The sequence below is a fragment of the Capra hircus genome, chromosome 10 (genome assembly GCF_001704415.2).
Source record: "Capra hircus breed San Clemente chromosome 10, ASM170441v1, whole genome shotgun sequence".
In the NCBI taxonomy this organism is placed as follows: Eukaryota; Metazoa; Chordata; class Mammalia; order Artiodactyla; family Bovidae; genus Capra; species Capra hircus.
The window spans coordinates 14528802-14545270 of record NC_030817.1 but is presented as its reverse complement, the minus strand read 5'-3'; the positions used below and the strand labels follow the sequence as shown (position 1 = coordinate 14545270).

General features: G+C 46.4%; 1 protein-coding gene across 1 annotated transcript in view; it reads right to left on the bottom strand.

Moving 5' to 3' along the window:
- Window positions 10134–16469, bottom strand: part of TMED8 (transmembrane p24 trafficking protein family member 8) — a 31833-nt gene continuing 25497 nt past the window's right edge. Inside the window, exons 4-6 of the mRNA XM_018053914.1 lie at window positions 15305–15431; window positions 14519–14824; window positions 10134–13293 (exon numbers count right to left, since the gene is read on the bottom strand). Of these exons, the coding sequence (XP_017909403.1) occupies window positions 13076–13293; window positions 14519–14824; window positions 15305–15431 (651 nt within the window). The 3' untranslated portion in view covers window positions 10134–13075. The remainder of the gene's footprint in view (window positions 13294–14518; window positions 14825–15304; window positions 15432–16469) is intronic.

Sequence of the window (16469 nt, the reverse complement as noted above, 5' to 3'; positions counted from 1 at the left end):
TCTATAGCAAAACGGTCTCCAGGTCAGGGCTGGGAACCACTCTTGCCACCTTCTTCACCTGGAACCAAGGAGAAAACTAACCCAGAACCAACTCAGCTCCCAAGAGGCTGCTGCAGCTTTTCTGGAGTTTCCTGTGAGCTCTGGAGCCTGGGACTGTGGAGGTGAGCGAACCTGGGGGGATGGAATTGAGAGGAACAGAGAGCAGGCAGGCCCAGGGAAGCCACCAGCTCAGGACCAGCTGAGGGATGGAAAAGGAATGGGGCGGGGGGCAGCGGGATCCATAGCGTTGTGGCCTCACTGAATGACACAACTCCTGAGAAAGAGGAGCATCTGTGGGTTTCCAGGCCTGCGGTTTTAAGGCTACCGAGGCTATCTGTGTTCTAGTCCTGGGGCCGCCACGGTGTCCAGGGCATCAACATGGGTAGCTGCCCTGCTGCTCAGAAATGCGGAGACCTGAGATGTGACCAGCTTCAGCCCCTCCCTCTAGGAAACCATCCTCCCAGAACCTGGGGCTGGATACATGGGCGAGAAGAGAAGACTCTTCTCTATTTCCAGAAGAACTTAGCTGTGCTGTAGGAAGAAAGCAACATTCCTATACCTTCTCCCCTGAGTGAGGGCAGAGCTCCCGCAAGCTCCTCTAGGGCTGCACTACTGACCAGTCTCTCTTGACCCCAGTTCCAAGCACAGCGACTAGCCTCACTTCATAAATGCAGGTGAAATTGAAAGGTACCCTTCCTGTAGTCATGGCTGGTTGCCTTCTCTCTCCCTGAACGTCTCTTCCTCTTTTAGGACCCTGGCAGATCATGAAGAAGCAATATTTCCCCAAGTGTGTAGACTTTTCTCTAGAGGTCAGACAGTGGCTCCAATGCTTAGCAATAATTAAGCTTCTATAGAGGGTTTTTAAAACGACCTCCTCTGCAACTGTCTCAAGTCTGCAAGGAAATTCTTATTTGACTGGGTGGGGCCTGAGTTCAGATATATCTCTCAATCCAAAAGCCATCTCCTATTGAGAGGATATTTTCCAGGAGGGGTTTCTCTCCCATGGCTGACCGAGTGGTAAAAAGCAGGTCCTTCTTTATTTCCACATCAGCTGTTAGATCTGTGAAGACTGATCCCAGGATACCGAGGACGGCAGGGAGGTATGATCTGCCCTCCTTCTGCAGTGGGCGTGGCCATAGTGGATGAAGAACAGATATTGGAATGACTTAATGCTGGTAATTAGATATGGAGAATCTTCCAGCTCATGGAAGTAGTGAAGTGAAAGTGAAGTCGCTCAGTGGTGTCCGACTCTTTGCGACCCCATGGACTGTAGCCTACCAGGCTCCTCTGTCCATGGGATTTTCCAGGCAATAGTACTGGAGTGGATTGCCATTTCCTTCTCCAGGGGATCTTCCCAACCCAGGGATTGAACCTGGGTCTCCCTCATTGTAGACCGTCTGAGCCACCTCCTGCTTTACCGTCTGAGCCACCAGGGAGTAGTAAGTCCTGATAAATACTTTAGAAGGATGAAAGCAGAATGAGGGTGCTGCCAGGAAATCTTTAAGAACATAGCAAAATATAAACGATTTTGTTCCAAAGCAATTTTACATTATCATTAAGGACAGCAGCTAACTTAACTACTGGATAAGCAGGTAGATACACATGTTCATAAGATAAGTCTCATTCTATTGGCTCCGTGGCACCCCACTCCAGTACTCTTGCCTGGAAAATCCCATGGATGGAGGAGCCTGGTGGGCTGCAGTGCATGGGGTCGCTAAGAGTCGGACACGACTGAGCGACTTCACTTTCACTTTTCACTTTCATGCATTGGAGAAGGAAATGGCAACCCACTCCAGTGTTCTTGCCTGGAAAATCCCAGGGACGGGGGAGCCTGGTGGGCTTCCATCTATGGGGTCGCACAGAGTCGGACACGACTGAAGTGACTTAGCAGCAACCTTTGAACATAGCTTATTTAGCTCTTGTTTCCAAGGTCAAAAGCAGGCATTAGCCCACTTAGGGCAAATACCTGAACTAAGATGTCTGCTGAATGTAGCAAGAACTTCATGGGCTAAAGAGCGTCAGACTGGATGTCAAGGGCTGCAGTGTGTGGCTGCACACATGCATATGACCCTGAACAACGTCAGGGTCAATGATACAACAGATCATATAAAGAGTGCCTTTAAAGTTAGAAAATGGGACTGCCCCGGTGGTCCAGTGGGTAAGAATCTGCCTGCCGACACAGGAGACAGAGGTTTAATCCCTGGTCTGGGAAGATTCCACATGCCACAGGGCAACTAAGCCCGTGAGCCACAACTATTGAGCCTGTGCTCTGGGGCCTGGGAGCCGCAACTACTGAGCGCATGCTTCACAACTACAACAGGCTGCCTGCCAAGAGCCTGCGCTCCTAAGCAGGAGAGGCCACTGCTGTGGGAAACCCAAGCACCACAACCAGAGTAGCTCCTGCTCGCCACAACTAGAGAAAGAGTGTGAGCAGCAATGGAGACTCAGCACAGTCAAAAATAATATTAATTTAAAAAGAGATGCCTGTTCACATGCTTCCTGATTTCAGTGGGTGCCGGGGTCCAGCCCCGGTGGATCCAGGGTGATTTGAAGGGGAGACGGAGTAGGCGAGGAAAAAACTTATTTATATAGAAATATAAAAGAGATTAAGAAGAAATAGTGTAGAGGGAAAATTAAGTGGAGAAAGAAGGCTGAATAACTTGGCTTACGGGGAAGGCCATTAAAGTTCCAGACAAGGAGCTTGCACCATCTATGTTGGGCCACCGGCACCCACTTGAATATCGAAGAGTGCCCCGCCTTAGGCTCCCTTTTGCGCGGGTCTTAAAAGCCAGGGCAAGTAAGTAGACGTGGTGAGCCGCCCCGCTCCAGATGGGAATTCAGCCTGAAATTAGAGTAAAGAGGAGACACGGGGGAAACCAGTCCAGCGACTTTCCCCGGCCTCTATTGTCTAGAAAGGCCTTTTATACCATTTTGATTGTACATAGAGATCAATGGGTAATACAAAATTATGCAGCGTTAGCAGCCCAGATTCTTATTAAAACCAGGCTTTTCTCTCTGCATACCTAGTTGTATACACAAATCTTAGGTAGTTTACATCATCTTCTGGCCAAAAGGGCCAATTAACATTTTACAGCCTTTTTTCTGATAAGGGTTTGTCAACCAGAAGACTTATTTGTGTTGATCTTCCCAAGGTCTGGTGCCATTCTCAGAAAGCACCAAATAAAGTTACATTCTTACATAGCAAGGACACAAGAGGAGTACAGTGATATATATCAAAGAGAAAAGTAATTAACTCAAAAGTCTAGTGTTGCTAACATCAAAACTATTATATATCTTTTTCCATATCCCGTTTACATTGATTAACATCCTCCCAGGTGCCTGAAAGATAAAGAATATGGAGGCCTGGCGGCAATCATTGAGTCAACAGTGAAAACCCGTCACCAATATGATTTTTAGCTCTTTAGAAAAGGCTCTGTATCTTTAAGATGTTTTAAGCTTTGTGCTTCTCACGGTTGGGGGCTGTAAGCAATTCACAAGCTGTAAGAGGTGGGGGGGGGGGGGGGGGAACCTGTTAGGCAAGCTAGAGAGTTATCAGAGGGGTTTTTCTGAAACATCCCTTTCAAATGCAGAAGGCTAAAGCCCTGATTTGACTTTTTCCAGAGAATATCAGAAGAGCAGAGTACAAAAGCCGGCAGATTTTTGTTTTTTTGCGGTACATGCCTGGGAAATACCAGGGGGAACCCCTGAAGCCTTATCACGTCCTTGGTTTTGTCAGGCTTCCTTCCGCATGACCTTGTCACGGGTGGGATTCCTCATGCTGGCCCCCGGCAAGTGGGGATGAGATTTCATGCAGCAAAGGCCAAGTGATAATGGTTTAATTATGAAAAACAACCATTAAAAAAACAAAAGATAAAATAATCTCCAATATGTTCTGTGTCATCAGTGACATAATATACTGGGCATACCCAAACACAATGCATTAAAGATCCCCAGGGACTTCCCTAATGGTCTAGTGGCTAAGACTCCAAGCTCCCAATGTAGGGGACACAGATTCGATTGCTGGTCAAGGAAACCAAGATTCCACATACTGTGGGGCAAGCCCACACGCCCCATCTCCTGAGCCCCTGCACCATAACTAGAGAGAAGCCCTCCCACTGCAAGGAAAGATCCCACATGCCACAACGAAGATCTGCCGTGACGAAGACTTGACTTAGCCCCCCTAAAAAGTTAAATAAAAATATCAGTATTTTTTTAAAGTAAGTTATAATACATGTGTGGCAAAAGAAAGCAGGGAAAAAATCAACAGGCTCATATTAGGACCGCAGGTATCACTTAAGAAAATATTTAATGGTGCCCCTCTACTCAGATGTTGAGTCCTTCCTGTTCTGGAGTACACGCCAAGGATGTGCAGAGGCGGGATTGTAAGGCAGGTCGAAGATATCTTACTGTATCATTTCTGCAAATGAAAGTAGGCTGAGTATTACCCAGACTATGTTAAATGATTACTGTGGTGTCCAAAGTACTGATTCCAAGTTTGAATAGAGTCAGCCCACCGGAAAGTGGACATCACTGGGGATCAAATACTAACAAAACAAATGAAGTTCTATTTAGTAATCATCACTCTAAACTTAGGGGCTTCCTTGGTAGCTGAGTGGTAAAGAATCTGCCTCCCAGTGCAGGAGACACGGGTTCAGTCCCTGGGTCAGGAAAATTCCTTTTGAAGGAAATGGCAACGCACTCCAGTATTCTTGCCTGGGAAATCCCACGGACATAGGAGCCTGGCAGGCTGCAGTCCATGAGGCTGCAAAAAGAGTTGGACATGACTTAGCGACTAAACAACAACTCTTAACTTTTCTTCCCTTGGGCCAAGCCCAGATCCCAGTTCATACTCAGCTATAAATTTAAATGCAGAGTTCCCTGGTGGTCCAGTGGTTAAAGAATCCGCCTGCCAATGCAGGGGACATGGGTTCTATCCCTGGTCTGGGAAGATCCCACATGCCATGAAGCAGCTAAGCCTGTATGCTACAACTACTGAGCCCGCAGGCTGAGAGCCCATGCTCTGCAATAAGAGAAGCCGTAGTGATGAGAAGCCCGTGCGCCACAACCAGATAAAGTCCACGTGCAGCACCTAAGACCCGGCACAGCCAAATATATATATATATTTTTTAATTTAAGTGCGGATGAAAGCTCTATCATTAATCTCACTCTTAACTTTTCTTGTTAATTTTTTTTAATTTTTATAATAGATTATAAAATAATTCAAAGATTTAAAGAACACTTATCCTCTTAAGACGCAGAGGAGAGATGAAATGTTAAAAATTAAAGTATAACTCAGATGTTTCAGGTGCATAGTGAAAAAGTTTATTTATGACAGATTTCAAAATTCGGAAGAGAAGACAAAGAATGCACAAAAGCATCACAAAACAGTTACATAATATAAAAACACAAGAACTGAGCTATTTCAGGAACAATAGCTCAGGATCCTCTGTGTATCAGGCAACACACTCAGTGCCACGGGGTGGTGGATATACAGTATTTTATTAAAGGGAAAACCACTCAGCAGGACATAACAAATAACAGTTTAGTTCAGAGTTCTTAGAAACCATAGGCGATGCTGGCAGCATTTGTCATGAAAGGGAACACATAACTAGTTGACTGTGACAAATGATTGCTTGCAATACAGTGTATTTTAAAGAAAAGGCTGTGACACTGTTTCCCTTCCAGACCCCTTTTTGTAATGTCAGCATCAGTGCGTGATCTAGAATGATAAGGAAAGAATGCCTTTGTGGTTGCCAGTTGCTTAAAAATATTTACCAAGAAAGCATGATCATCTTTCAGTCAACTGAGAGATCTCAGTGCATGGCACCAAAGCAGGCCTTTCAGAAACACAAGCTAAATGGCATAAGGTCGTTTAGGAGATCTTCAAGCACCTCCTCTATTCCAATTATCTTTACCCAAAGACCGGCTTTCTTATAATTCATCACTTTGGTTACAAAGCAGCTTTCTTCTGGGGATTTCAGGACACTTCCCATTATTAAGGGAAAAGGGTACACCAGAGTCATGGGTGATAGGGTTGCTTTCTCCAGACTTTACTTGCTCTTGAACTAGCTAAATGGAAATAATACTGCTTGACTAAGTAAAAAACAAATTCATTTATGGAACAAGCATTTCAGAAAAGGATGTTAGTGGAGTTTTTAATATGAAATTTCTCAGTAAAATATGCTGCTTAGGAGAGGAAAGAAAGAATTAGGATAATGTTTTCCACATGATTCTTGACTGAACCTGAAAACCAACGGTAATAATCAATTACAGGTAACATTACAGATGAGGCATTTCAAACCTGAGTGAGGAAAAGGGTTCAGGAAGAGAGCTCCTTTACCTGACTGTGAGTTAAAGGCTCTTCTGTTATCCCATATAGTATCATATTTTAAACCAAAACGTTATAATTGTTCATGATCCTGTATCAGAACATTCAGAAAATATATGTACTTGATCCCCTGGAAACCATTTCACATATTTTATCCCTAGATGAATCAAACCTGTCAGCTTAAAATGACAGAGAACTATGGAATTTAATTTTTCAAAAGCCTGTATCTCTAAATTTCTGGCATACATTTTCCTCATCTGTTTATAAGAGTGAAGAAGAGCCATGAAATCAACTCTGGTCCACATACCTGGGGGACTGAAAGAAATCAGGTTGTGAGTTCAAACCAGTGACTGGGACTCCAGATCATTTCAAAGCCAGAGTCTTGTGCCTTTGGACTTTCTGAGGACACTGCTGTTTGTAAATGAACCCCCACTAACAAGGGTTTACGCAATTAATTGCGTTTTCTTAGACTGGTGACAAGACTTTAAGACAGGAGGGGCTCTGTCTGGCCTTCTTGCTTCAGGAGGGACAGTGCCACGCCCCAGAGGGAGCGGTGATTTCTGAAATCTGGCCACACAATACTTAGCAAAGTTTCTCTCACCCTTTGGGTCCCAGATCCTGCCCTAACCTCACTACCTAAATAACTGGGTAGACGTCAAAGGCGTGCCCACAGGTGCTGGACTGGCTGGAAGGAGCAAGTGGGTGACACTGATCACTAACCAGGTACCAAAAGAACCAAAGCAGCTCTTGCCGGGGTGCCGCCACCCATTCCCAGAAAAGAGGCCACTGGGAACCGACTCTCAGGAGGTTCTCCTTTGCGGGAGGCCAGAGTCACTGTCCACATTAGACTGGCTCCTTAGTGGGCCCTGAAGCCAGACTCCACCTCACGCTGAGACTGCACACACAGCCGGTGACAGGGTCTAGTGCCTGTAGACGGAGGCCTTGCTCTGTTTCCCAGCCAGCTCAATTAGCATGTCATCCTCATCGGCATGGCACCATCTCATCCTCTTCACTCACTTGGTGAGCTTAACGAGAGTTCCAACTGCAGTCACACAAGAGTTACCCACCCAGCTACCCCAATGTGCGGCTGTAAGTCATATGCCCTCCCCAGCCCTACTTCCAGCCAAGCTTGATCAGCTTATCTACTCAGCTCACACTATTATCTAATTCTGGTTAATTATATAAACTTGGATATCATGCTGCCAGTTGCAAAACACTACCATAAATAAGAGAAGTGGAGGGGGTGTAGCCCCTCTCTCTCTCTCAGTTGTGTGGAAATGAGAGCCTAGGGACAGGATCCCACATGGAAGAAAACTGGGACTTTGGTCATAGGGACACTCACCATATATTGGGTTGCTGGGAAGCACCCAACTTGTGACTAGTTTTAAACACCCATCCCCTATTTACTCCCCAAAGATTCATGCATCGTGGCTCCATGAGCACAATCAGATACAATGAATACAAGGACTTGCTCTCTAAAGAGCATGAATCCCTTAACAAGCTACCCCTCACCAAAAAAATGAGACCACCTTCCTTCATACAGAAACTCACTTTCCAACTCTTTTCGACCACTAAGATTCTATAGGGTCAGTGCCCTTTCCACTTCTAGCAAATTCAGGCTTCCAAAAGGTCTACACTTCTGGCTAGGTGGAAAGACTAGTTAAAGAGGTTGGTGTGAACTTTTTCGACCCAGGAGAGATTCTAAATGAAGGCTCTAAAAGGAAGACCAAATTGTGTCTGTCTGTTGGTCCCATTGACTGTGTGTGTATGACTGGCCCACACAGATGAAAGGGAATGAGATTCCTACCCCTCACAGGGAGGTCAGCCTACAGAGGGCACAGCTCGTTCTCAAAAAGTTTTGTGGCTTGAGGCTATTCCAGGATGTTGGTCAAACTGAATCTGGTTTTGTTTTTTTTGGCCATAGTCAAAACCAACTGAGGCTATGGGGCAGAGCAGGAACTCCTCCTAGCCTTTCTAAAGTCACCATCTATTTTCATGGTGCTGGACCCACAAGTCCCAGAGGGTGCAGAGGTTACAATCCTCAGGCCAGGGTTACACTTAGCAGAGGAGTGTGTGTGTTCCTTAGTCGTGTCCAGCTCTTTGCAGCCCCATAGACTGTAGCCCACCAGGCCCCTCTGTCCATGGGATTCTCTAGGCAAGAACACTGGAGTGGGTTGCCATTTCCTTCTCCAAAAGGAACTATAGAAAGAAAGAAAGTGAAGTCACTCAGTCATGTCCAACTCTTTGCGACCCCATGGACTCCATGGAATTTTCCAGGCAGGAGTACTGAATTGGGTTGCCATTTCCTGCACCTACTCCAAAATATTTCTAAAGGCAATCTTGTTGGAAAAGAAAGCAAAATGAGTTTGGGATGTCTCCAACAAGCACAGTGAGAACCAGTGAGGTTTCTGGCCAAAAGAAAAATTCCAATGGATGAAAAGCAAACTAAAGAACTACACAGAATCAGAATATGAGCAAGATTCCGGGATACATTTGATAGCTTTTCTCTCTTTCCCTCGTTTTCATTCCTTTACTATCAATGTTAAAAAAAAAAAAGGCAGTTCTCAAGCTGCATGAACCTTTTCACTCCTATCCCTTCCTCTAAAACAATAGCTTTTTGTGTAAATGTTAGGGTCACTCGGAGAAGGCAATGGCACCCCACTCCAGTACTCTTGCCTGGAAAATCCCATGGATGGAGGAGCCTGGTGGGCTGCAGTGCATGGGGTCGCTAAGAGTCGGACACGACTGAGCGACTTCACTTTCACTTTTCACTTTCATGCATTGGAGAAGGAAATGGCAACCCACTCCAGTGTTCTTGCCTGGAGAATCCCAGGGACGGGGAGGCCTGGTGGGCTGCCGTCTATGGGGTCGCACAGAGTTGGACAAGACTGAAGTGACTTAACAGTAGGGGTCACTCAGCTCTGTACCTTAGAACCTTATACTTTGGGGTTAAAAGGCAACCTTTTGCAGAAAAGTGGTCTTAAAATAAACATAAAAATATTTTGGGTTTGGGTTTCACCTAATTTCTTTCAAAGAGGGATTGGATGGGGCTCATCAAAAACATACAGGTATTTTCTATAAATGATGTTTTACAATAATATCTAAACCCACTGATTAAGATAGTGAGCTTTCAGGAAACTTTCAGTTAAAACTCTTCCATATATATATTATAAGGGATAATATATACTTTTTAAAAGTATAAGATTTTCTTTCCTAAATAACAGATAAAAATATTTGTATAGTGCATGAATCAATTAAGGAAAAAAAAAAACAAAACTAAGAATGGACTAATTTCAAGTTACTACCTACTTCCATTTTAAAGCTACATTATGTCTGAGGATCCGAGTGTTAATTTCAGTCCTGAGGATATGGTGGAAAGCAACAAAGATCAGAAAAAAGTCCTTCCAATGGAAAGCAGTTTCACAATCACCTTCACTCTGACATGCCAGATAAAGAAGAAAACAGCTTTTAGAGCCTAAGGGAAGGGGGAAATAAAGCATGAGTTCTGAAAGATGGAGAACAGGAAACATTTTTATAATCACCTCCCTGGTTAACTGGCACTGAATGAGGTGAGTTTGCTAAAAACCAGAAACTCTCTGACACTGGACAGCTGATGTCTGTGAATGGAATACTCTACTGGACACCTCAGCAGAATCATCTTTGTTTAAAAGTTAGCAGTTTATAATTTTAAAATCTACGTGATGGATATACATATGGGTGCTTATACTATACTTCTTTTAAATGTTGTTTGCTGAGAATTTTTCAAAATAAAATGTTGAGAAAAATTAACACCCTAAACTTTCTAAATGCCCCATCTCTCAACAAAGTAGCAAAACTAAATAAACCAAAGAAACAAGAACTTGGCCACCTTGTGGAGAGACTTCCAGTCTCTCCTACTGTGAAGTACTTTCTTTCCACTGTATGTTAATATGTATGCTCTAAAGAACAGGGTGAAGGTGAAAGCAAGTGATTTTCACTTCATTGTTTGGTTCTGTAAACTGAGACAGAGAGACTAAGGAAGTGACTACTTCTTAGGATTTGCTGAACCATGAAATTCTCAGTAATTACATGTGGTTTATAGGTAATATTTTGTCCCCAAAGTTCAGTAATTTCAGATGACTTAATATGGGATAGTAAATTCATTAGATGGTGAAAATATCTTCTTTTAGCTATTTATGTGTGTGTGTGTGTGAATGGATCAAAGAAGCACTGACTGTTAACGAGACATTGGTACAGAATGAAATATAACAACGTTCAGGACTTCAAAAGTGAGCAGACGATAAGAGGCACACTGAGGCGATGGGAACGAGTCCCTCAGGCTTCCCTGATGCAACAGAACTAGGATTCTAAAGAAAACAAGTATACAGAGACTCTCGTGGCAAAAATCAACAACAGAAAGTGTCATCCCAGGGAGCCTCCAATGACCCGACAGCTCCATCTTAAGAGAAAGTCAGAAGTTAACAATAAACAGGAAAAAGAAGCCAGGCTTTAGCTGACTGCAGAAGAGCTCAGTAGAAAATAATTTTATAAAGATTCTATTCAATTAGCTAAGGCATGATTTAATTTCAGTGATGATCACACGGCTACCTGATGGGATGACCGCACAGCGAGTTTGCTTTCCGCGCCTCAATAGGCAGTTGCTAGAATAGTTCCTAACTTCTTACAGGACACGGAAATTTGGGCCAGTGTATAATCCTCTACAGAATGCACTCAGATGTAAAGTAGTGGAGGTATGAGGCCGCTTGGAGGAGGAGGGATGCTACAGCGGGCCCTGGCATCCTCTCCCACCTGGGGCGGTGCTCCCGGAGGAACAGGTGCGGCTCTAGCGCCCTTTGTTCGTGACGGAGGTGCCGCCACGGACCTGTCGTGAGGAGCCCTGGTCACTGAGTTTCTGCTTCTGTGCAGAGGGGAGGCATGGGGTGAGGCTCCCACACAGGGAAGGAAGGAGCCAAAGGAAGCATCGTGACGCAGCTGACTCCTCAGACCAGGCGGAGGGCTTGGCAGTCCTGGCATCATGGGATGCCTCTGGTTGGCTGGTCAAGTCCTCTACCACTCACTCAAACCTGGACAAATGGGCAGATTTCCTCACAACCTAGAGATCCTCACAGGGAGTGCTGGGGGTAGCAGGCTGGGGTCACGGGGGCATCATTCATCCATCTCAGGAGGGGCAGACCCCTCCCAGAGCCTCACTGGGACTGACCCCACAGGAGTGGAACATCAGCCCTCCCCGACTTCACCTGAAATCTCCATTTAGTTAGACTCCACAGGAGAGGGGGCCTCGGTGGCTCAAAGCAGGTGGAAGCCTCCTGAGAAACAGACGGGAACTGTTTCAAAGGCGAAGTGAAATGTGGCTTTAACAATAAATAAAAGTAATAAATAAATCTAATTCTTCCTCGGAATTCTAAGGCAGTAGTAACAGGCTTGACGCAAGGAATAAGAGGAGGAGGTACACGGTTGCAGTGGTCCCTTCTCTGCCTCCTCCTCGGCCAAGAGGGGGGGCCCAGCCACCACGTTCCTCTGGGGACACTGGAGGCAGCTCCCTGCGGCACACCCGCTTCATGGTGTGCAAAAGGCCGTCCCCAGGGAACGCACAAGCTTCAGCCTGGTAAAATAACAAAGCCGACCAGCAGCAGCAGTGAAGCTTCCTGACCACCTCCCCTTCGAGACTTCGAACACCAAAAGCCTGTAGCCCTGAATGCAAGCAACCTAGACATCTAGAAACTTAGGAAATCTGATTGGCCCCAAAGCAAAATTTCTAAATATCACCCCTTTTCTAAAGACTAAAAAAAAAAAAAAAAAAAAAGCGGTGGGAAATCTAGAGTGTTGTTTTGTTTTTTAACCTCTTCTCTCAGATTATCTACCCCTCCTTCTTTGATTATACACAAAAATGATTTAGTAACACTTGACTTCTGGAGATGTGGCATCTGAGATCAATCCAGTACCTAATTTCCACCCTTCCCCCTCCCACCCCCAGGGCCCTTGGAAAGGGACACCACCTCTTGAAATAGGAAGTGATGGAGGCAGTTTTTCTTCCCAGAATAGCTTAGACTACAGGGATCATCACTTTGGACTGCATGGAAGTTCTTGAAAAGGGAAAGGAGAGAAGGAGAGGCAGGGTGAAATCCCCAGCCCTCCAGAGGCAGTGAGGGCTCCCAGCCTGTGCTAGAGAACGGGAAGAACCAGCAGGCGGAAACACGGCAGTGGTGAGAGCCTGGTCAGAGCCTTCCGCGTCCCTGATACTGGGCTCCTTCACGGACAGAGTGCTCTTCCCTCTTTCAGTCCTTTTGAAAAGTGAAGACAGCAGGTGGCCACTAAACCCACCTGCGTGAAGGCTCTGCAAGAGGAGAGCGCAGCAGTTGAAAGCATACACCTGGAACCAAAACAAACCTATTTTGAAAAGCCAACACCCAACTTCCTCTTAGGCTTTTGGCCTGGTGGGTGTCCTCCACAGAGAGATTTTGCCGGAGTCGGAAGCAACGAGAGCGTGAGTCAGGAACCACAGAGCAGGGGTGCCACGCCACCATCTGCGGAAGCCAAGGACGGGGCAAAGCTACACGGATGGGCCAACAGTCGGGCCCGCCAGCAGGGCGGGAGGCTCGGGCGCCCCACGCTCAGCTCGGAGCCCTTGCCTATCCAGGACAAGGGGCCCCAGCTGGCAGCCTGCTCCAGCCAGCACACGCGCCGCCTGTGTCCCGCCCCAGCGGGCCTTCAGCTCGTGTAGTAGACGTGGAAGTAGAGAGTCTTGTTGCGCAGCAGGGAGTACGAGTTGTCGAACTTCAGGAGGTAGATGCCCTCGCCGGGGTAGTCGTGGCTGCCAGCCTGCACGTCTCGGTGGCTGTCCCGGCGGTACACGGGCATGACCTCCCCGTAGCGGCCCCGCAGGGAGCTCCTGGAGCCTCGCTCCACGTCTCCAGCTGGGACGGGGTCTGCGTGAGCAAAGGGAAGAGTGTTCGGCTATGAATTCACAGACCAAAGAGGCCTACCTGAAGGCGAGAAGATGAACCAGGTAACAAGCTGCTGGCTTTCCTCCCACGGGGCATTTGGAAATGTCTGGTGGCCTCCAGCTAGGCCATCAGAGTGACCCGTGGGTGATACCGGCATTTAGTGCCCAAGGGTTCAGGAGTGCTAAATGTCAGGATAGCACCTTCTCAACAAAGAAGTGTCTCCTTCCAAATGCCAACAGTATTTGCACTGAGAAACAATGATTTAGCCTTACAGAGCCTTCCTAGATCCAGGAGTATCTGGAAATTTCCAAGGGGGAGGGCAAGATATTTAGAAGGGAAGATTCAACAGGTCAAAGAACTCGCTAAAGGAAGTAGGAAATGCAGGTAAAGGTGCTATAGCAAGTGACCCCCAAACCCCTACTGATCCCCTGAGGAGCAACAAATAAGATCCTAGGTTCTCCTCCTCTTTGAATACATGCAGACCTCCCTATAGACTTGCTTTTCCATGAAGAAGCAAGTTAAGGGGTTGACTGTAGGATGATATGGGAAAATCAAGGAATAAGGCTAATGCTTATTAAAAAAAAAAAAAAGGCAGCCTTAGGGCCATTGTGAGTATGCTTGTGAGTGAGGACTGGAGCATAGCACAGAGACTATTTTTAAAACTGCTCTGGGCACAAAGGAAAAAGTAAACAGAAGTCAGCCAGCTGTGACAGACTGGAAGGAGGAGAGAATGGGTATGTTTGGCAAAGTGCAATCACTCAGCTTGGTTCCAGACCAAGAAGAAATCTAAATATTCTACAGAGAAAAAAATATAAATATCCCTAAGAGAGAAATAAAAAATAATCTCAGGTTTACAAACGTGATCTGAAAAACACTGCCACTACACACAGCAGCACAACACCCCTTTCCCTGCCCCCAAACCACCCCTGTCCCCAGCAGATCCTGGGGGGACAACATAGCCAGGTACAGATTAAAAAGAACAGAAGCCTTCCACTCAGGCATCACTGCTACCCCACCAGAATGTTCTCTGAGGGTCTGACTTCAGCCTGCATCACTCAACTTGGCTTGCAAAGCTGAAAAGGATTCTCTGCCTGCATTCTCAGAAACAGGAGGACGGGTACAAGGCAGGAAGTGATCGCCTGGTGATAGCTAGAAATTAGGTTGAACCAGGAAAGGAGACCAGAAATTATGTTCAAATTCAATGTACCTTCGAGCTCCTCGTCTTCTTCCTCGTCTTCGTCCTCATCCTCACTGGAATCACTGACTTGCACCGTTATGTCGGTGCTGGTTACCGGGGTCCAGTCAAAGTAAACTCCAAAGCCAATGTCATAGTCATCGGTCGCAAACTCCCAGCAGACACGTTTCCCCTCGGGGTGGGTCGGCACCCGGATGGTCACCACCTCCCCCCGCTTCACCACCAGCCGGCTGTTCTTCTCCTTGCCCAGCTTGCTCTTGAATTCCTTCACCTTGGCAAAGGTCCAGATGCACGGAGGAGCCATGAGAGGCGGGGAGACTAAAAGGACAGGCTGCTTACTACTGAGAAAGAAACCCTGAGGAAACTGCCACACCCAGCCTTTTGCTTAGGGGAGGTGGTCACAGTCAAAGACGTTCTTCCTACTGGCTTCCTTGACTTCTGTTCACAGGGAAGGAGGGAGCATTGCCCTGAGGTGGGTCAGCTGCTCAGTTCAAGAAACAGGTCTCTTTTAAACTTTATTATAAATAAATATATAAATATTTATCTATACACACACACACCAGGATCGAGTACCAGACATATATATACTGAATAGAGTACCATATATATATATATATATATATATAAACTGAATAGAGCCTACTCTATTCAGACACTGGTTGTTTTTCCTCTTTTTGTCGTATGTAATCCGATGCTTTCTCCTTCCTTCCTTTCTTTCCTTCCATCTATCTGCCTGCCCTTCTTTAAGTACCTATAGGAACAAAACAAAAACACCTTCCACGGCCCCAAAGGTCTCACCTCTCCTGTGGTCCCCCAGCAGGTCTGCAGATTCCAAATCGGCTGACAGAATACCAACAGCTCCTGTGTGCTCAGACTGGATCATCACAATGTCCCCAGACCTCTGTGGGCCGTGGTACCTGGCCATCTGCACAAGAGAGTTCTGGTCACAGGACATGTTCAAAGGCAGGTTCCTATTAGCCTCTTTCGAACTGAAGGCTGCCGGCCCTGCCTTATTATTATTACCTCCACTCTCCCGACTCACAGGTCTCCTGACCCCCGTTGGTCAACGATCCTTTTCTCTCCTCCAGCCACAGGTTGTAATAAACTCTACCCACTTTTATTTTCATGCCACCAACATGTTCCCTAGTTTAGAACTCCTTTCATGTTCTCTCCAGCTTTTTGCTACTTTCCCACTTCAGACTCTTCATAAAAACCTGGCCCACAAACATCCTCAAGGTTTGCTACTGACTTTCCTGTTTAGGGTGTTTCTTGGCCACGCCTGCACAGCCCCTCCCCAACGGCTCCTCTCAGGACAGCTCTTGCTTCTGGGCCTTCACTCAGCCACACATCCTCCTGCTACAATTTCCATCCAGAGGTTCCTTCCAGATCGCAGTCAATCAGTCCACCAAAGTACTGCAGAGAGAGAACCCAGCTCCTACTCCAGCTACCTTTGTCCCCCTGTCTCTCGCCCGTGGCACACCTTGGATATCCCACCCGACACAGGCTGCCTCATCCACCAACAATGTTCTATAAATAATCACAATCTCACCTTAGACCAGCCCCAGGATTTGCATTTGAACAGTATACCCACTGCCAGACATCTGACTTGCATAAAAGAGTGCAAATGTCAATCGATACTCACAGCCCTCACTGACCCACAGCAGGAGCCGGCGGCCTCTCCCTAGTGGGTTTCACTTCAAACCACTGAGATTAGCATTCCCCTATTTCACGCCATCGTGCCTTAATTTCCTGCTCCTCCAAGGAGTTGGCAGGCAACTCAAGAAGAAATGCACACCTACTGCCAACACGGAAGAGCCCATCAGTGAGGCAGCTCACATCAGAGACTCCAGCCAAGTGTCAGAATGATATTTGCAAGAAATGAATGAGTGAATGAACACATGGATGCTTTAATCCTCCTAGATTAGATTCTCATAATACCTGTTTCTAGAGAGTCCTTCAGCTC